Source organism: Rhagoletis zephyria, unplaced genomic scaffold, assembly GCF_001687245.7.
Source record: "Rhagoletis zephyria isolate East Lansing unplaced genomic scaffold, Rhagoletis_zephyria_1.1 Rzeph_scaffold_00163, whole genome shotgun sequence".
Lineage (NCBI taxonomy): Eukaryota > Metazoa > Arthropoda > Insecta > Diptera > Tephritidae > Rhagoletis > Rhagoletis zephyria.
Genome location: NW_016157247.1, coordinates 322302 through 340279, shown reverse-complemented (window position 1 = coordinate 340279; position 17978 = coordinate 322302). Strand labels below are relative to the sequence as shown.

The 17978-nt window shown below is 33.4% G+C and overlaps 1 protein-coding gene across 1 annotated transcript; it reads left to right on the top strand.

The window, feature by feature from the left end:
* Window positions 1-232: 232 nt before the first annotated feature.
* On the top strand, window positions 233-17320 carry LOC108355474 (serine protease gd). Its single transcript, XM_017606639.1, has 4 exons — window positions 233-899; window positions 11883-12048; window positions 12130-12793; window positions 16608-17320. Exons 1-4 carry the CDS (start codon window positions 672-674, stop codon window positions 17023-17025), a joined length of 1476 nt encoding a protein of 491 aa, XP_017462128.1. The 5' UTR covers window positions 233-671; the 3' UTR covers window positions 17026-17320.
* Window positions 17321-17978: the final 658 nt, after the last annotated feature.

Here is a 17978-nt window from a genome sequence, read left to right as displayed (position 1 = left end):
ATGAGATCTTTACGAATTCAATAAAAATAATTAAAACAGAAAACGACCAAATCAGAGAAAAAACCACAAAACAACCAAATTCGAAAATATTAAAAAAAAACAAGTTTGGTTGGAAACAACCAACATTGGCATCCGTGCCATACTTATATTTAGTACTTAAGTACATACATACGTATGTACATATTATAACTAAAATATTGGAAATTCAGTTTCTGAATTTACTTCAGGCAGCCGGATCTTCATTCAGTTTGCGACGCTCATTGCGTTGAGATACGAGCCGCGCAGTGCGAATTCTGATTCGTATAAACTAAGCTTAAATTACGAATTGTTGTGACGCATTAAAGTCTGATTGATGTTTTGTAAAGATTAAATAGCAAAGTAAAAGAATTATCAATCAAGTGCCGTGAAGTGAGGCGACGAAGATGTTGTGCTAAAAACTCAAGCTTAAAAATTGAAACCAAACTCAGGCAAAATCAATTAAAAAGAGAAAATAAAATAATTATGATTGGCTTACCGCTAAGAGAGAATATACGTGCAGTAAATATGTTGTTATAGTATCTAGAGAAAATGTGAAAAAGCAGAAATTCGCATCAGAGCTGAAAATCTGTTTTAAAAATATCTTACAGCTAAGAATTCTCAGTGTTTCACGTTTAATTGCTCCGAGTTTTGACATGCTCCACGCGGTTTTGCGCATCACTGCGTTAACACTTTCCTACTCTCTACTGTGGCTTTTGCCATTGATCGGCGATGCCCAACAAGTGCCACTGGTTGCTTGCCCCAAATACTTTGAGTACTTGAACGATGGTAGTCAAAATTTCGGACGCATTACGCTGCCCAACGTTCCAATGGGAACAACGCGGTTGAGTGTGCGCTTTTCACAGCAAGCGCCAGTAAACTCGGTAAGTTTAAATAAGTTCTAGTTGAGAAACATCTTAGCTAAAACAGTTTCAGATTTTGCTCAAATTTGCATTTCACAATGCATACTTATTCAAAATAAACATATGTATATACCAAACGAAAGTAAATAACTTGAATTTTTGAATAAAGAAAACAAAAATAAAGGTATTCGAGTGGTTTTCGAGCATTTTGGTCATAAAAAAATTTGCTAATTTTTTCAAAAATTGTTTGCGTTAAAATGCTCAGTTTAGGAACTTATGTATATTCCGAAAATGAAAGTTATACATACAGTGACTCAAACAGAAGACCACGTGCTGATTTTTATTTAAATATTCGTACTGTTTTTCGAGGTACATTTTTTTGTTATATTTCTTCCAAAATAATGCCAAAAAGATGGCTAATCTTGGCTTCATCTCCATTTTCATCACGTGCGTAGTTCATAGCGGCTATCCTCTGCGCGGTGTGCTTTCTCTACTGCTTTGGTGCTTGCTTATTGGTTCCCTGTTGGTCAAACTGCACTCAGGCCTATTCAGATGATGCAGGTACTTCCCTGTCAGTTGTTTGCAGGAAAGTGTAAATGGCACTGAATACTTGTGATTGACACTTGTTGTGCTCTTTACTAGAGGGAGACGGTTGGACGGCCTTCTTCCTCCTTCCCTTAAAAAAATTAAATAGGGAGATTTGTACCGAGGTGAAGAATTTATGTATGTAGCTTTAAACCTAGATAGTAAACTCTTGTGGCAGTTTAAAAATGGACAAAAGACCTCCAAAACTTTAACAGCCTTCTGACAATGTAAAGAGGTCTTTTGTTCCCTGAGGCTGAAGAATGGCCTAAACCTGAAGGCTGGACTAACTCTAATGCTGAGCCCGGGCAGATACATTGTAGAATCTTTACTGACGACTCTAAAACAGAGGTGGCCAAAACTCTCACTATCATATATTTACACTTTGCTAAACGATGAGAGAATGAAGGGAATAAATCGCTCACGCGTCTGATGCAAACAGTGTTGTCAACGATTTAGAGTTGGAAATTATAAGAAAAAAGGGATTTTTATTATTTTGTAAATAGTCTGAAAGGGAGATATAATATTAAAAAATTAACCTTTTAATATAATTTAATTCACTTGCATTACTTGCTTAGATCTTTTATTATAATTAAAATTAAAGCAAATAGTTGAATTAATTTATATTACTCTTCTTATTTTGCATTAAAAGAAAAGAAATTTCTTAGATGCTTTCCATTTCCAGACAACCGGTCAGGTACGAGCATGATTTTTAATTTCGACCAAACTCAAATAATTGTTTGTTGGTCCAAATAATGAGACACGTATTTTTTTCTTTTGGCTCGGAAAAATTTACCGGCCGAATTAAACGCGATTTTGTTTTTCAGGCAAAAATCGATTATTCGAATTGACAGTGAGAATGTTTTTTTTAAATGCCCATAACTTTGTTAAAATTTAATAGATTCCAACAATGTTTTTACTCGAATGTCAGTAATTCTTGTCACTTCAAGATAGAATGATATAATTATTGATTTTCATTATTTAAAATTTTTTATTTAACAATAAACAAAAAGTGCAAGTTTTTTTTTAAATTTAATTTCTCAAAAAGTGTATTTTTTTTTTCTCTCAAACTTTTTTGTCAGGAAAGAGACAGTTTGAACTACAATCAACCCAAATCTCTAATAGCGAAGATTTTTTTTTCTGAGTTATGATTTTTTATAGAAAATATACGTTTTTGTGGTACATATTCTTATATTGTTTAACTAAATGGAACATATGTATGTAATATATCAGCAAAAAGTACTAATTTTTTGTGTATCAAATAGATATTAGAACACACTTTCCACCATACAGTTTCGATTATAAAAAGCGGGAAAATGTGATTTTGTATTTCGAAACTGTATGGTGGAAAGTGTGTTCTAATATCTATTTGATACACAAAAAATGATCACGGCTGTACTTTTTGCTGATATATTACATACATATGTTTAATTTAGTTAAACAATATAAGAATATTGTAGTATGTACCAAGGCACATAAATACAGGTAGAAGCCAAAATGACGTTGCTCTCATGAGAACCAAACCTTTAAACTTCAACTTGTTTCCCTTTTATTTCCTATATTTCGTTACGCTTTGAGTGACATGTCGTTCTTTTTTTGAATGTTCGTTAATGACAAATTTTAATTAGCATTTGAATTTTTGTAGTGTTGTGCGGTTTATACTTAGTGTATGTGTTAAAAATGCATTACCGGAAGCGCTGTTTTTTATGTGGTGTTAAATATAATGCAGACACCACTCATTTTTTTAACGTGCCTCAAAGTCCTTGGCGTAAGGAGCGTTGGGAAAGCAGCTGTGGGCTAGAGCTGCAGCGAAATGCCTTGCTGTGCGTTAACATTTTAAAGCACCAGATTTCATAAATGCACCGGGAGGTACAGGAAAGGCACGTTTGAAGCCAAGTGCTGTTCCTATGACCCTTATACCGGAAAGTCCCTCCAACAACACTGCAACTCATAAATCAAAAACAGAAAACAACATACAAATTAACAAATTTTAACTAAAGAAAATAAATAAATAAAAACAAAACTTCAAATTTACTTAAAAACGTCAACCAGCGAAATGTAATTTTTTATTTTTCCTTACACACGCTCATTTTTATTTTTACTCTCCCGAAAACTTTGACTTTTGTAGGTTTGATGTCAATTTGGCTTCTACCTGTTTTTATTGTACCATGGTATGTACCACAAAAACGTATATTTTCTATAAAAAATCATAACTCAGAAAAAAAATCTTCGCTATTAGAGATTTGGGTTGATTGTAGTTCAAACTGTCTCTTTCCTGATAAAAAAGTTTGAGAGAAAAAAAAAATACACTTTTTGAGAAATTAAATTTAAAAAAAATTTGCACTTTTTGCTTATTGTTAAATAAAAAATTTTAAATAATGAAAATCAATAATTATATCATTCTACCTTGAAGTGACAAGAATTACTGACATTTTAGTAAAAACATTGTTGGAATCTATTAAATTTTGACAAAGTTATGGGCATTAAAAAAAAAATTCTCACTGTCAATTCGAATAATCGATTTTTGCCTGAAAAATAAAATCGCGTTTAATTCGGCCGAAAAATTTTTCTGAGCCAAAAGAAAAAATAAGTTTCTCATTATTTGGACCAACAAACAATGTATTTGAGTTTGGTCGAAATTAGAAATCATGCTCGTACCTGACCGGTTGTCTGGAAATGGAAAGCATCCTTAGCATTATTTTAAATTTATTTTTTTGTCTTTGTGCACGTGTACGTAATAATTTATTAATTCAATATGTGGGAATAAGAGAAAATGGCGCTATAATGGCGCTTAACAAAAAAGTTTGTCGTCCGTGCGATTTCTTCATAACATACCAAACATTGTGCTCCCCATCACTAGTGAGTAAAAAATCTATATCCGAATCCATATTAAATATTTTTAAAGTGTCTTGCAGCGACTTGGTTGCTTGAAAGTTTCGCATCAATTGGGCAACATCAAAGCAAAACCATAAATCTCGGCATCACTGATTCATAGAGTATGCTCATGTATGTGTGAAAGCAGCGCAGTTTTTCTCGTGTACGCGTGAAAGCAGAAGAGAAAAATTTCGCACGCGTGCCTATGAAATGGACCCCCTTGCTCTAAAACTGACGCAGAGTATATATCGAAAATAACGGGGGCGATCTATACTTCTCTATTGGGGAAAGTGCGTAGGTATTTCAAGTCTAGGTATTTGCAATTTTCAAGACCATGGACTACTGCTCGAAAATACATAAGTAACTACTTTCTAACTTGTTCGGCAATGCAAGTCTCGACTAAATTATGTTGGAAAATATAAGGAACTTTTCTTACTCTACGTCGCTCGGGTGCGCCTGGTAGTGAGACATCTGACAATTTGGATAGAGAAGCCTCAGACCAATAAATCCTTGAAACGAAAACGGCTTCAATACTCCCAACCTCGGCCATTAAAGCCACTGTCAGAAATTGGATGAATATTTCGTTCTGCAATAACCAGTAGGTTTTGAGAGGCAAAACTCATGTTCCATCCATCTCAGAGAGCCCTGCTTAGTATTTGCTTTGATTTAACATATGACTCTGCACAGTGGCGTAGCTAGGGGGGAAACGAGCAGATAAAAAATATTTAACGGTAAAACTGGCACATACATAAATATATGAAAGAATGCACTCAGGCGACGCCTCTAGCCATTGTGTGTCACAAATTTAAGTTATCGATGGACATTTTTTTTTTAAAGATTTAAAAGAAAATCTCATAGATATATACATATATATGTATATCTATTAATTTGTATAGATATATGTATGAAACTTTCTTATAAATCGGTAACATGCATATTAACTTGAGGTATATATAAAAATTTTTAAGACAAAAACGAAACGTACTCAACCTCACATACATATATCGTCGTTTAAAGTTCAAAACCGCGTATCGTCGTTCTGCAAAACCGCGTAACTGACATTTTGTGCTCTCTACAAAATAATTTATGTAACCTCACAAACGCGGTTTTGCGTTATCTCGATACGCGGCTTTGTACTTTATACGACGATATATAGATATATGAATATATATTACTGATGTAAAAGAAAACCTCATATATGCACATTAGACTGCAACACCCCCCATACAAAAAAAAATCGGTACTGTGTTTCCATTGAAATTATAAAACTTATTATATTTTAAGACGTCCACCAATATATTTCAGAAAAATATTAAGATTTACGTGAGCTGGACCAATTTGAAAACACCTCCAAAAATGGAGCTTTTTATGAATAAAATTAGTTTCTTAAAGATTTTTTTTTTTTTAAATCTCCTCAAATGACAAAACGGTTTAAGCTTAAAAAATATGCATAAAAATATTCTTAAAAAATTGAAAAAAAAATATTGAACGGAATCGTAATAATGAGATTTTTTACGTTGTTATTTAAGTTTTTTTCAAAGATTGGTATAAGAAAAACTTTAATAACTGAACCTAAACTCTTGCGATTTAGACTCGTATCATTGGAAAGATATTTTCTCTCCTTTTTTATTTCCTTGCTAATAAACTCATTGAAAAGATGAAAGAGAAAGGTAGGATGAACGAGCGTTATGAATTAACACGTGTTGGTATTTGAAAAAAAAAAATTTGGGCACGAATAACTTTTTTGGACATGAATAAAAATAGTGGAAAAATGCCTTTCGACTGAGGTGCCATGAGTCTAAATCAAAATACTTTGGCCCAGTTACTCAAGTTTTTCGTAAATCAATCTTTGAAACAAGTAAAAGAAAGCATCAAAAATTAAATCAAATTAAATTTTTCGTAAATCAATTTTTGAAACAAGTAAAAAAAGACAGCATCATAACTTTCATTATTACGATTCCGTTGAAAAGATTATTAAATATTTTTATGCAGATTTATTAAGCTTAATCTGTTTTGTCATCTGAGGGGACTCTTTTCAAAAAGTTCTTTAAGAAACTATTTTTAGTCGTAAAAACTCCATTTTTGGAGGTATTTTCAAATCGGTCCAGCTCACGTAATCTTCTTAAAATATAATAGCTTTTGTAATCCCGGCGAAAAAACCCGCAACTTTTGTTGGTGATGCAGTCTAATGTACTTTTGTATATCATCAAAAGCAGGAATAATAAACAATGCAACAACCCGATCTTAGTCATTTTTACCAGGGACCGAAACTAAACTAACAGTTTTTTTAACTCACATTGGCCAAATATTTTTAAGTTTGACATAAAAGTAATTTCCTGATAATAACCAAATCGCTCATCCAAATTAAAGAGGTTTGGTACCAAAAGATAGAGGAGTAAAATACCTTTAAAACTGAAATGTCTAAACGAGTAAAGCCACCTATTGAAAAATGTTTCAATAAAAAATATTATTCAATTACCATAGAACAAACCTTGGGTGAGGTATATGAATCCCTTTTTTATTAAATTATATAAAAAAGGTTTTTTCTTAACAGCGGTCGTCCCTCGGCAGGCAATGGCAAACCTCCGAGTGTATTTCTGCCATGAAAAACAGCTTCTCATAAAAATACAATCGCCGTTCGGAGTCGGCGTAAAACTGTAGGTCCCTCCGCTTTGTGTGACAACATCAAGGCGCACGCCACAAATCGAAGGAGAAGCTCGGCCAAACACTATTACTATTATTATTATTATTATTATTATTATTATTATTATTATTATTATTATTATTATATAAAAAATATAAATAGAGGCGGTAACCTTCGTTCGTTACTTTTATTTCCGTCCTCATACATTTCATGCCAAATTTATTTAATTTGGATGAGCGATTTTACTTTTTTTTATCAGGAAATGACTTTTTAATTTTTTTAACAAAACATTAACTTGGGATAGGCACATAAATGTAGTCGTAGGTAAACTTTACAGAATGCTTCGCGCTCTCTGGTCCACGCACTATTTCATCCCTCAACGAATTCGCATTTTAATCCCTAAACCCAGGGACCGTAACGGTTACTTTTATTATAAAAATCACTTTTTAAACGTTATTAACTGAGTTTTATTTTTTGCTCAGAAAATAATCGTTATGTTTTGAGTTTTATTTTTTGCTTGGAAAATAATCGTTATTTCTTGAGTTTTATTTCTTGCTCAGAAAATAAAACTTAGTCTTTGCGTATGCGTATGCGCATGCGTGAATAGACAGGGGGCGGTTGCATTGAACTTTTAATGCTACTGTGGAGTGGGTAATGAAAATACAGAGAGCAAGATACGAGGGCAGAAACAAAGGCAAGGGCAACGACAAAACCACATACACTCACAACCTATGTTGAAGGATCAAGCCATTGATAAAGATGAAGAACAGGACAAAGTTAAAGACAAATAAAAAGACAAGGATAAAGATAATGATGAATGCGCATACGCATACGCACCTCTTTTTAAAAAGTTAGTAAAAACGAGTGAAAGAACAAAAATATATTTTTTTTATGTATGTTGTCTCGAATTCGATTTTATATGGAAGGATAAGCTTTGTTCTTCCCCTCCTCCTGACGGCTTTCAAATATTTCGATACAGAACAATCCTAGGGGGTGAGAGCATTACAATTCCGACTTTACTGTTTTTGGACCACCCTAATGCACATACATCTATTAATTTTATATAAAAAGAATAAATTGTATTCAGTGCATTTCACGGTATTATTTATAGATTATGAAAACAAAAACGCCTGGACTTCGTCTTTGGAAACCCTTTGGTTGCCATTATTTGAGCGAATTTTTCGTATTGCCCGTATTGCGCTCGCGAAAACACAGAAATCGAGAAAATTCATTTATGATGACTTGTAAAATATATTTAATATTCATGCGTTATATGGAATAAAATGTGCAAGACCATTACAAAAATATTCTCAAAAATTAACAGTAATTTTTAGCGACTTGACTTCAAACATAAATTATAAAAATTTGGTATGGAAATCATAAATAAATGAAATCGTCAAAACGTCAGGGTATGCATTTTTTGATGCTGACTGTACATATATATATACGAATTCATAGCAAACTGCCATCTACCGAAGAAAAATCAAAGCGAGTGTCATACCAGCACATTCACTGCGATCGAAAAAACGCTGTAGCTTAAACAAAAAGAGAGATGAACAAATTTTTTTTTCCCCGAATGAGAGTGAGCGTCTGCTAATCTTAATTTATTTTTCCCGTATAAAATCGGAGCCCCAGAAGTAAAAAAAAAAAATTGTTTATGAAAAAATTTACTAAAATAAAAACTACTACAGTTTTTATATCGCCAAACAATTTTTAAAGTTTTGGTGTAAAAGGAATGAGATTATCTCCAACACCTAATAAATAAAGTAAGTTTTAGTAAAAGCCTTCATAAAGAAATAATTGCATATAACTTGCATACTATTTGCACAGTATCATATTACAATAACACCTATCTCAAATTAATAAAATAATCGATGCATAAACATTTTAAATTTTGAGGGTCCCCGTTGAGAAATGTTTACTCATTGTGAAATATGTGGTTTCCATGTACGCATGGTATTCTGGGTATGGGTTTAACATAGAACATCCAAAGGTTAATCAAGTCAATCCAATAACTCAAAATTGGTAAATTCGCACATTCATGTTTCTGGCATAAGGGTGACGAAATGTATTTACTTCACATTTAGTAATTTTTTAAACACCTGTTGTACATATTTTTGTGGTAAGATATTATTAGTCATATCGAGCCCTAACCACCAAAATAACGTAAGCGACACTTTTTTCAACATTTTCTTTTTGATGCAGAAATATTCGTAGAGCATCTAGATGCATTTCTGCATCAAAAAGAAAATTTTGAAAAAAATGTCGCTTACGTTATTTTGGCGGTTAGGGCTCGATATTTCCTGTTAATATTCTTCTATTTGTATGAGAACAAGTCAATAAAATGTAAGTTTAGACTCCCCTCTACTTACTAAACTGAATTAATATTTTGCTATTAGTTAAGATTGCCTTTTCAAATGGAACCATTTAGTTTATCCATTTGTATTAATAACGATTATTTAATCAACTATGTACATACATTAAAATTTTGAAATAAAATTTTCGAGGGATTTTTTTGACGTAGAATACGTCTTACCTTAAGGTATGGGGGCTATGTTCAAATGTTGTAGTTGTAATTTTTAGAGCTTCACAAAAACGCTTATTGCACGAGAACTAATAAAGCGATTTCAAAGAAAAGTGTGGCGTTTCAAAGATAAAATTCCAAACCTGTCGACAGATTCATTTTTGTAAATAACCAATTCGGTTTCTGTCGTAAAAACAACGGTAAACATTGCCTTATTTTGGGGTCAATTTTGAGCCTTTAAAGTGCTCTAGCAACTTATTGTTGGCATATATAACTTTCATTTTCGGGATATAGGTTCTTTGGAGCAGTAGAAATATTATCGGGTACAAATTTTATATAAATTTAACAAATATTGAGCATTTTAAGGCAAAAAATTTTTGAAAAAATTTGCAAATTTTTTTCATTACCAAAATGCTCGAAAACCGCTCGAATGATTTTGTTTTTGTTTTCTTTAATCAAAAATTCAAGAGTTTTCCTTTCGTTTGGTATATGGGAAGTATTGGTTGATATCTTCTATATATGTTTATTTTATTCAAATATATGGGCATAAATGATTTTCCATACAAAATCACCTCGTCATCATTTTGCAAACACGTACATATGTTGGAAGTGTGGGAAGGAGACAAAAAGTATGTATGCGTATGTAATGCGGCTTTTGATAAACAGAGGCGCGCTATTTATAACCTAATCGCAGCGTGTGTACATATGTAAATACATACATACGTACATATGTTGATTGCAGTTAATGTGGATCTGTTTCTATTTTTAGTAATCTATGTATGTCTATACATACATATGTACATACATATTATATATGTACATACATATATGAACACATGTATGCATAATACGCGAAGACTTTTCGAAGTGAAACAACATTTAGAAAAAGTCCAATCCAAGAATAAAAGTAAAGGTGAGGACGTACATAGATAAAGAAAAGGATAAAGGCCAAGGTAAAAATAAACACAAAAACAAAGTTGAGTAAAGATAAAGGCAAACATGAAGACCAAGGTAAATTTAAACACTTTACTTATATGTATAAGTGCAAAGGTGAAGGGGAATATGTATATGAAGAATATGATAAACATAAAAATAAAAACAAAGATAAATATAAAGAAAAAGATGCGGATGAGGATACCGATAAAAGTATAGATGAAGATAGAGGAAGAAAGATTAAAATAAAGGTAGTTGTAGAGAAAAGGATATAGATAAAGGCACAGAGACTCAATCTCGGAACTATTTCGGGATTTTAGGGATTCTCGGGACTTATCGATATAATCGATATTTTGTTGGTTTTTTTATCGATTTTGTTATCGAAATTGTTATCGATATTGTTATTGATTTTGCTATCGATATTTTTGGAACTTATCGATATAATGATCGATATTTTTATCGATTTTGTTATCTCTTTATTATCGATTTTGTTATCGATTTTATTATCGATTTTGTTATCGATATTTTTATCGATTTTGTTATCGATATTTTTATTGGTTTTGTTATCGATATTTTTATCGATTTTGTTATCGATTTTGCTAACGATTTTGTTATCGATATTTTTATAGATTTTGTTATCGATATTTTCAGAACTTATCGATATAATGATCGATTTTGTTATTTATTTTGCTATCGATATTTTTACTTATCGATATAATGATCGATATTTTTATCGATTTTGTTATCTCTTTATTATCGATTTTGTTATCGATTTTATTATCGATTTTGTTATCGATATTTTTATCGATTTTGTTATCGATATTTTTATTGGTTTTGTTATCGATATTTTTATCGATTTTGTTATCGATTTTGCTAACGATTTTGTTATCGATATTTTTATAGATTTTGTTATCGATATTTTCAGAACTTATTGATATAATGATCGATTTTGCTATTAATTTTGCTATCGATATTTTAACTTATCGATATAATGATCGATATTTTTATCGATTTTGTTATCGACACTTTAATCGATTTTGTTATCGATTTTATTATAGATTATTTATCGATTTTGTTATCGATATTTTTATCGATTTTGATATCGATATTTTTATCGGTTTTGTTATCGATATTTTTATCGTTTTTGCTATCGATATTATAATCGACTTTGTTACCGATATTTTTATCGATTTTGTTGTCGATATTTTTATCGATATTTTTGTTGGTTTTGTTACCAATATTTTTATCGATTTTTCTATTGATATTGTTATCAATAACCATACCACGTATTCTACGTTTAAATATAGCGGCTGTATCTCCGATACAGACCAAGACGAAGGCGCTGGACTGTTCCTTTTTAACTCCAAATTCGATTCTGGCGACGCTCATGCCACCACCCTCAAAAGTACAAACTAAATTAAATTGTTGCTTTTTGATCTCTTTCCAGAATTACTACGGACGCTTGTCGCTCTATGAAGATCAACAAACCACTATTAATAACTTGGAGCGTGGTCTTCCCATTTCTTATCGCGTGGATTTTCCCACTGACAATGTGCTACCTAAGCTTACACTCATCTCTGTAAGCGGAGTCGATATTTGCGTGTCATCTGAGTGTAAGCATAAGTTCTTTACTTAAATTGGCCACAAATAACAAAGATTATCCATGTAATGAAATGTAAATATGTTCCTTGTAGATCCCCCTCCAAGCACTGTTCTCGATCTCCAGCATACATTGCAAACATCAACTGTGCGAGGAACAAGACCTCTTAATAGCAATGTCGAAGGTGGAACCATATATCCGGTCACAACAAGCACATTTCCAAACCAAAATTTCAATCGCATTCCACAGCAGAACCAACCAGCCACCCAACAGACACAGTTCATAAATCCAAATCCTGCACAAAATCCATTTCTTACACAAATTAGACCGGCACCACAATCATCGACCTCGGAACCAAATCTGCAAACTAGGATCTCACAACCAGACAAAGACTACTCACAATGCGGCGTGGAGGGCAACTCAGTAACGCCATTCATTTATGGCGGCATCACACTTGCGCGTGGCCAATTTCCTTGGCTAGCAGCTGTCTATCGAAAGCAGTCGTCGGGTCTAAGATTCCTATGTGGTGGTTCGCTTGTCTCTTCCAACACAGTAATAACAGCGGCACATTGTTTTAAACTAAAATCGCTTAGCGCCTCCCAGGTTGTAGTCTATTTGGGTCGTCACAATTTGGAAAACTACGGTGAGGCCGGTGTCGTCACACGTGACATACGCAGTTTGCTTATACATCCGGACTATAGCGGCAAATCACTACCAGATGCAGATATAGCCATAATGCAAATGCAAACGTCAGTCAGGTAACATATTGCTTCATTAAAATTCTTTTGATAATAGTTTTGATAAGTTTGATAAGCCACCGACGTTCTAAACAATTTTTTTGACAAACAACTTTTTCTTTCTCCACACAATCTTCTTCTAGTTTAATGCATTACATTAGTTCATTGATTTTTCAATTTATTTGTACCTATCAGGTCCCATATAGACGTTTGTTTCAGTAAAGATCTCTTCATCCAACCACAGTCTTTTGCCGCTGAGCCATTCCTTCCGGTTTGAAATCAGGGAAATTATCGGAGGGGGCTAAATCAGGAGAAAATGATGAGAAAATGACGAGAGGCTTAGCAGTTCTGCGGCTAAATTATCAGGCATGTTCTGCAAATCGTACGATTTCAAATCGGTGTGATTTACAAAATCTATTTCGGAGGATTTATAACAAAGAGAGAAAAAATTTGGCACCCAAATTCGAAATTCACTTTCTTCCATTTCCGTTTTCAATTACTGTCAAACGGAAACTGAACGACTCATCTTACTTGAGGTTTGAAAGTAGCCTATCCACAGATGGTTGTTGATGCTAATATTATTTTAACGGTAGAGTATACAACGAAATCACTTAGCGAAGGCAAGGTGAAGATCGGACGGGCAGGTTTCCGACTTCCTACATATATCTTGGGCCACAGGGCGTCAATGCAAGAGCCCTGCTGACAGTTCAGGCCATCTAGCAGTGTATTGAAAAAAAAAGTCCGGCTATTGACGAAATAGCTCTTCAACGAAACCAGACGCAATCCGATTAAATACGAGGGTCGAAGATCTGTTAAAAGTGAATAAAAAACAAGTAAGAGCAGCGCTGTCTTCGGCTATGCCGAAGGCTTCATACCTTTCATGAACATCTGCAAATTTTACTTTGACAGATTACTGCTTTTGAATACATCTGCATACATCGATAGAGGAGTTACATACTTATATAAAAAATCGCATCTAAACAATCAGAGGTATGGAAGATATACTTTATATGACACCAATCTAAGTGATTTTCACCGCTATGTGATCGGTATGTAAACCGGTAACACAATTTATTGGGTTTAGTTTCGTACATAAAGGAGATATATGGCAAAAACTGGTATCTGAACAATCAGTGCTATAGGAGATAAAGCTTATACAGCATAGATTTTGACGATTTTCTCAGTAGACTTTGTATTATTATTTATAAAATATCTTACGAAATTTATCGGTTTTAGCTGTTCAAATAAAGGAGTTTTACAGTAAAATCCCATATCTGAACAATCAGATGTATGGAAGATATATGTTGTAGTCATCCGATCCTTGTTATTTTCACTGTAAGTATTCTGTTAATAATGAGTGAAAATGGTGCGAAATTTCATGTTCCTAGCTGCATAAATGGAGGAGTTATGATAAAAGACCTCATATCTGAACAATCAGTTGTATGGGGGCTGCAGGTTATAGTGACCCGATCTTTGTTATTTTCGCTGTAAGTCTTCTGTTGATAATGAGTGAAAACAGCGCGAAATTTCATGGTCCTAGCTACATAAATGGATGAATTATAACGAAAAATCTCATATCTGAACAATCAGTTGTATGGGAGCTATAGGTTATAGTGACCCGATCTTTGTAATTTTCACTGTAAGTATTCTGTTGATAATGGGTGCAAGTACTGCGAAATTTCATGTTCGTAGCTGCATAAATGGAGAAGTTATAACGAAAAATCTCATATCTGAACAATCAGTTGTATGGGAGCTATATGTTATAGTGGTCCGATTCTTCCGGTTCCGACAAATGATTAATACATTATAAAAATACACCCACCTACCAAATTTGATCCGGATATCTCGAAAACTGAGAGACTAGATTGCATACAAACAGACAGACAGACGGACAGACGGACAGACGGACAGACGGACATGGCTAAATCAACTCAGCTCGACGTTCTGATCATATAAGTATACATTTTCATGGGTCTATCTCTTTTTGTTCTGGTACTTACAAACATCGGACCAAAGTTATAATACCATTTCATGCTCATGAAAGGTATAATGAAATATAATTTGGCACCTGGGGAAGATGGTATACCTAACAGACGTCTGTAGGCAGCTATAAATTCAAAGTCAAACTGGTTTGTAGCCATGTATCATGTATGCCAGCTAGAAAAGGTATCCCAAGGAACAATGTTTAGTGCCTCTAAAAAGTCAAAAAATACTTTTGATGAACGCTCATCATATAGAATATTATGTGTGCTAAACACTTTCGGCAAGTGTATGAAATACTAGAACAATAGTCAAAGAAAATATAAACATCGCGGTAGGAGACTGTGAGTTCACATCCCAGCCCTTCCTTAAATACTTGCGAGTATTGTTGGACTCGAAGCTTAATTTTAAAGAGTGTCTTTACGGAAATAGAGGCAAATAAATGATGTGTGCAGGGTCACAACTACAGCAACCCAAAATCAGAGTAAATGACTTGAAGTAGAAAAAAATTAAATTCCGTAGTAAACTTTTTATAAATCGCTCAATTACATATCTTTAGATATAAATACAAGTTATGTAATAGAAATATTTAGTCAACTCTAATTAAATAACTTGTTTATATCATCCATAAAATTTATGTAAGTTTTAAAACGATATACAACGCGACTTCTTGAAATCGATGGGCGCTGAACACGATTCTGTGGTCCAAAACTGCTGATCATGTCTTGGTTTTGAGAATAGTGGGGGTAAAAGCTGCCCTCGTATCTCAATGTTTTTTTTTTAATTTATGGGAAGGTGAAGTAAATTTCAGTTTTTCTTGTATCAAACGAACTCTACGTACATATTCATACCAACTGTATAATTAATTTTATTTTATTTGCATAATTTCTCTTTATTTTAAGCTTAATATAAAAATCGTATGTGTACAAAACTTACACTGGTTTTACAGCAAAAATATTCTATGGATACCACTATTTAATTCCTATGAGGAATTGCTTGGTGATTCCGTAAATCGAGTTAATTTTTTCTTCTATGGATACTTTTCCACTTAATGACTTATATCTTACGAACCAATTGCACATTGTCAATATGAGATAACGCAAATGAAATCCAATGAAATTCTCCATAAACTGTCAGGCCTATTAAAAAGTGATGTATACACGGTTTATGAAAAATTTCCTTTCCCAATTTCGTATTGAGATTGGTCAATAGGTTCTTTTGATATACGTGATTAAGTGGAAGCACCTTTTTTCAAGCTGAATAGCGGTAAATTACAAATATCTCGAACGCGTATCCATAGAAAAAAAATTTTACTAAATTTTCGAAATCATCAAGGAATTCTAAATAGAAATTGGGTAGTGGCGTCTGGAGAACAAAAAGGTAAATTAAATAACACCAAAAATAGTACTTTAAAACTTGCCAAAATTTGGTGAGGCTATAATTTTTTCGACCGCTGTACATAGCTTGACTATGATTATTCAGCTGCACAATTCCACTAAGTGCATTTTAAAATTTTCACGGAATTGTAACAAGCGGCCTTAGGCATTTTAAGCATTCGCAAATATTTGATTTAGAAACTAAATACGAGTACGAATCTCAAAATTCCAAACCTAATTTTCACCACCTTGTATGAATTCACCATCTTTTACAGTGTTGTAAACCATAAAACTATAAAAATTAATAGATAAATATTAAAAAAGTTAAAACACGCAGGAAAGGCAGAAAAAGGCAATAAAGTCGAAAATGGCGAAATTAAAATTTATATTTTTAATCAAGGAAGACATGAAACGTGTCATTCTTTAATTTGTTAAAATCCTAACGCTGGTTATTATACAAATTTTTCTTATCTTTGCAGCTTCAATGAATTCATCCGTCCCATTTGTTTGTGGAGCGAATCGTCGGACAATTCATTGATTGTTGGTCAAACAGCTTTCGTTGCCGGCTGGGGTGCGGATGAAAAAGGGCGTGAAGTGTCTGCGTTACCCAAGATGGTCGATACGGCCATTGTTAGCGATAATGAATGCTTACGCTCCTCGGAGGTGTACAGCAAATTGACAACTCCGCGCACGATTTGCGCAGGCAACCGTGATGGCACTGGTCCTTGTATGGGTGACTCCGGTGGTGGTTTGATGTTAAGTCGTAATGGGCTATGGATGTTACGTGGTGTCGTATCGGCCGGTCTCACTAGTCAGGGTCAATGTGACCTCCGGCAGTATGTTATATATTGTGATCTGGCGAAGCATATTGCGTGGGTGCGGAGTAATATCTACTAGTGGTCAGACTGCGTAATCGGAATAATGTTTAATTTAACCGGAGACTGAAATAATAACCTGCTTTGTTGGTGAAAATGAGAGATTTGCAGCCGTGATTAAAATATGGACAACTTAGACCGTAGAAGCGTTTTTCCGGTAAAAAAAAATTAATTATTTAGCTGAAAAATTTTATCAGACACTTGTGTTGAAAATTCGAGTTTGTAACTATGAGAAGGTCAAACAAAATACTCAAAATATACACATCTATGTACCCCAAAACACTAAAATAAACGTTATATATATTTTTATTTTCTAATTTATGCCTATTTAGATAAGTAAATATGTATGTAAGTACATTATTTTCTATAGTTGGAAGAACGGAATTACTAAACATAAAATAAAGTCCAAAAACTGAAAAATGTATGTATCAAACCTCAATCTCGATCATTACTTTGGTCCAAATGTGTATTTTTTTAGCGAAGTTGCAATATAATTGGAATTTCTCATCCTATGAACCAAAAGTACTCTTTCTGCGCTAGCCTTCCTCGGCCAAGGGCGAACGAAGCAGCATCGCGCTTCTGCTGTACAGGTGTAAAACGATACAGGAAACCAGTACGAAAAGGAGGGTTGCATTCCAAGGTTAAACACCCACAAATTTTAAGGTGTTATTTGTTATTACTTAAATCAAGGGAAATCAAACAATATCAAAAAAATCGCAAAACGAAACTGACTTTACAATCAATATTTAACTAATAGTAGAAATAGTAGTATAGGAATATCGAAATATTTGAACGTACTGATACTTGCCACCTCTTATCCTGGCAGAAGTCCTTGGCAAGTCAGCCTAAAAGGTGCGGATTTTTCCAATTAGCGCGGTGAGCTTGGATAAGATTTGAGCCAGGGATGGAAAATCGAAATTTCAAATTGTGCATAATTTGACAATAGAAATGTAACTCTTTGCTGTCAAATGTACC